A 2850-nucleotide genomic window follows, 5' to 3' on the forward strand; every position below is an offset into this window, starting at 1 on the left:
CACTTCTTAATCATTTGGCTTTTAATTTGTAGCTACAGTTCCCTGTTAAGAACTTCTAATAACTGGGAGCTCTTAGTAGTATGACATTTTCATTTTCCATATGCTAAAATGATTACTACTCAAAGGCAATTAGGAACAATTAAAACCCAGAAGGTAACTGCCTTAGTCCCCGAGAACCAGCAAGAGGAGCAGACGCACCGTCCTTAAGCACAGATGAGGAATCAGAGGAAAGACAGCCTTCCGATCTCCACCAACCCAGGCATCCTCAAGAGGCACCTGAGGTCCCGCCTTGGAGTGTTACATCACAACTTCCTCTCCTGCTTCCCAGGCCTTACTAAGGCAACACTTTCACCACTGGACAATATTTTACTAGAGAGACTCCGAACCATAAGAAGCACTCGAGGCCACCAGCTTCCGTTCCCTTCCTTGTCTTTTTACAGCTGGCCTCACTGGGTGCTGGCCGAGGCTGGGGGCCGAGAGCAATCCCTTTATTCAGGAAGCCCACTTCACACACTATGGTGCACCCCAGGCTGGTGCGTATACATGCGTGTGGAAGCCAAAGGTCATCTTCACCTGTCATTCCTCAGTCACTCTGCACTGGCCTAGACTTACCAGTTAAACTAGGCTGCCTGCCCAGTGAGGGCCAGGAAACCTCCAGTCTCCACTTCCCCAGTGCTAGGGTTACAAGCATGTGCCTCCATACTCAGCTTTTTTAAGAAAAAATTTCACCACCAGAGTGAAAACGCATCCACTTTGGAAAAAAACCGCTATGAACATATCTAAAATGAGCAGGCTTAGAAAGCAAACGGTGCCTGTCACCCCAGCACTTGGCATCAGAACTTCACAGTCGTCCCCGGCTACATGCTGAGCTTTAGCAGCCTGGGATACATGAGACTTTACCTCCAAAGACAAATATCTAACTAAATAAATAAATACACTTTTAAAGGGTGGGGCTGGAGAGATGGTTCAGAGCTCATACTACTCCTGCAGACCCCAAGTTTGGTTCCCAGCACCCACACTGGGCAGTTCACAACTGCCTGTAACTCCAGCTCCAGGAGATCTGAGTTGCTTCTGCCCTCCATGGGTACCCACACACACATACACGCAAGTAAAATAGAATCAATCTTAAAAAAATTCTAAGACCAAAAAAAAAACTTTTTTTTTTTTTGGCGAAAGATACAGGAGACTTGTCAGACAGCAAAGGAGGCCACTGGTGGCAATGTCCACCACAGAAGAGAAACGACAAGGTCAAAGGTCATGTGGCTGGGGTTCAGAGAGAGGCATCCATTAGTCTCCAGGTTTACGGGAAAGGAGGTAGACATGGTGGGTACTTGGGGGTCACATGGAGTGATGGCCATCCGATCGGAATCACTGTTAACACAATTCAAATGCAAACTTAATGTGCTCAATGCTACTGGTTCTGAATACCTTTTGCAGAGCCTCTTCCGTTTTTTCGGGGTTTGTTTTAAGAGCTTGGGAGGCATCGTACATAGGGATGGGCATAAATCTCAACGTGTAGTTCCTGGAGAAAAGAGCAAACAGCATACATTTTAGAATAACTCTCTGCTACCTTCATTTAGCAGATTCTCTTTAGATCTAAAAAGACAGTTGTAACAGTAGCTTCAAAACCCTCCCACGTGGCCAGCTGTGGTGGTATGTAGCTGTTATCCTAGAACGGGGAAGTTTGAGGCAGGAGGATTGCTTCAACTTTGAGACCACACAGAAAGCTTCAGGCTAGCCCAGGCAACATAACAAGACCCTGCCTCACAAAACAAAGCACCTCTCTAAGTCACCAGCCATCAAAGGACCCTCGAATGCACTCTGGCCTTTAACAGCCACATATGTTGAACCTGAACAACCCCATTAATTACATTGTCCTACAAAACCAGACATGAAGCTGAGGGATAGTTCTGTCTTATTTTCCATTCTGAACTAACATGTAAGACAGAATTTTCACATTGAGACTAGAAAAATGGATGGAGAAAAAGCCTAGGAAAAAAGTCATTTATTGGCTGGTTTCATGGCGCTCAGCTATCCACAGATCCGAAGGTACCTGGCTCACCACAGCAACCACATGTGACAGCCAGACACAAATGGGTACGAACCAGAACAGAAACAAAATATGTGCTTACAAAGGAACCACAGAATAGTCTGTTCTGCACTGGGACCCTTTAGGTAAACATATCCAAGACAAGCGACCATCTCTAGATGCGGCCAAGGGAACAGTGTCCGACTTGGCCAAGCATCCCAGTTCCAGGGTACCTGTTCAACTTTCCTACGAGGTCAGCCCAAGTCCTGTAGGCCCAGAAACAAATGAAACCAAGTGTGAGGTACTGATCAGGTTGATCAGATACAAGAGTGCAGGGGACAGTCACAGACTGGCATGGTGCATTTAAACTAAGTGTGACCTGGAAGAGCTCCATCTTGGAGCTCAGTATATATTATCAGCTGATCCAGGGACCCAACGGGATCAATGGAGTCTATCTGGAAATGTTGGGTAGTGAGCACCCCTGTTCCTGGCTTCACTGAGACACCAGCCTGGGCTGGTGGTGCTCTATGGGATTGGGCCAGCAGCTGTGACTGTATGGAGATTACTTTCCTGTGGGGTGGGGGGAGTGACATTCCAGCAGACAACATGGTAGTTCTGTGGTCACCGACAGCCTGAGGGGACCGGGAGTGCTGGGAGTTGCCTCTCACTACAAAGAGACAAGACAGCCAGGCAGGGGCAGGAGGACTGCAATCACTGTATGATGTATGAGAGAGAGAGAGAGAGAGAGAGAGAGAGAGAGACAGAGAGACAGAGAGACAGAGACAGAGACAGAGACAGAGAGGAGGGACGGAGGGAAGGAG

General features: G+C 47.5%; 1 protein-coding gene across 3 annotated transcripts in view; it reads right to left on the bottom strand.

Annotated features, from left to right (window-relative positions):
- The window catches only part of Carmil1 (capping protein regulator and myosin 1 linker 1), a 295091-nt gene that overhangs the window by 77867 nt on the left and 214374 nt on the right, over positions 1 to 2850 (bottom strand). For all 3 annotated transcript variants that reach the window (XM_029563000.1, XM_008831899.3, XM_008831900.3), the window contains one exon: positions 1429 to 1522. In XM_029563000.1, the coding sequence (XP_029418860.1) occupies positions 1429 to 1522 (94 nt within the window). The remainder of the gene's footprint in view (positions 1 to 1428; positions 1523 to 2850) is intronic.

The sequence above is a fragment of the Nannospalax galili genome, unplaced genomic scaffold (genome assembly GCF_000622305.1).
Source record: "Nannospalax galili isolate Female #2095 unplaced genomic scaffold, S.galili_v1.0 scaffold456, whole genome shotgun sequence".
Taxonomy (NCBI): Eukaryota; Metazoa; Chordata; class Mammalia; order Rodentia; family Spalacidae; genus Nannospalax; species Nannospalax galili.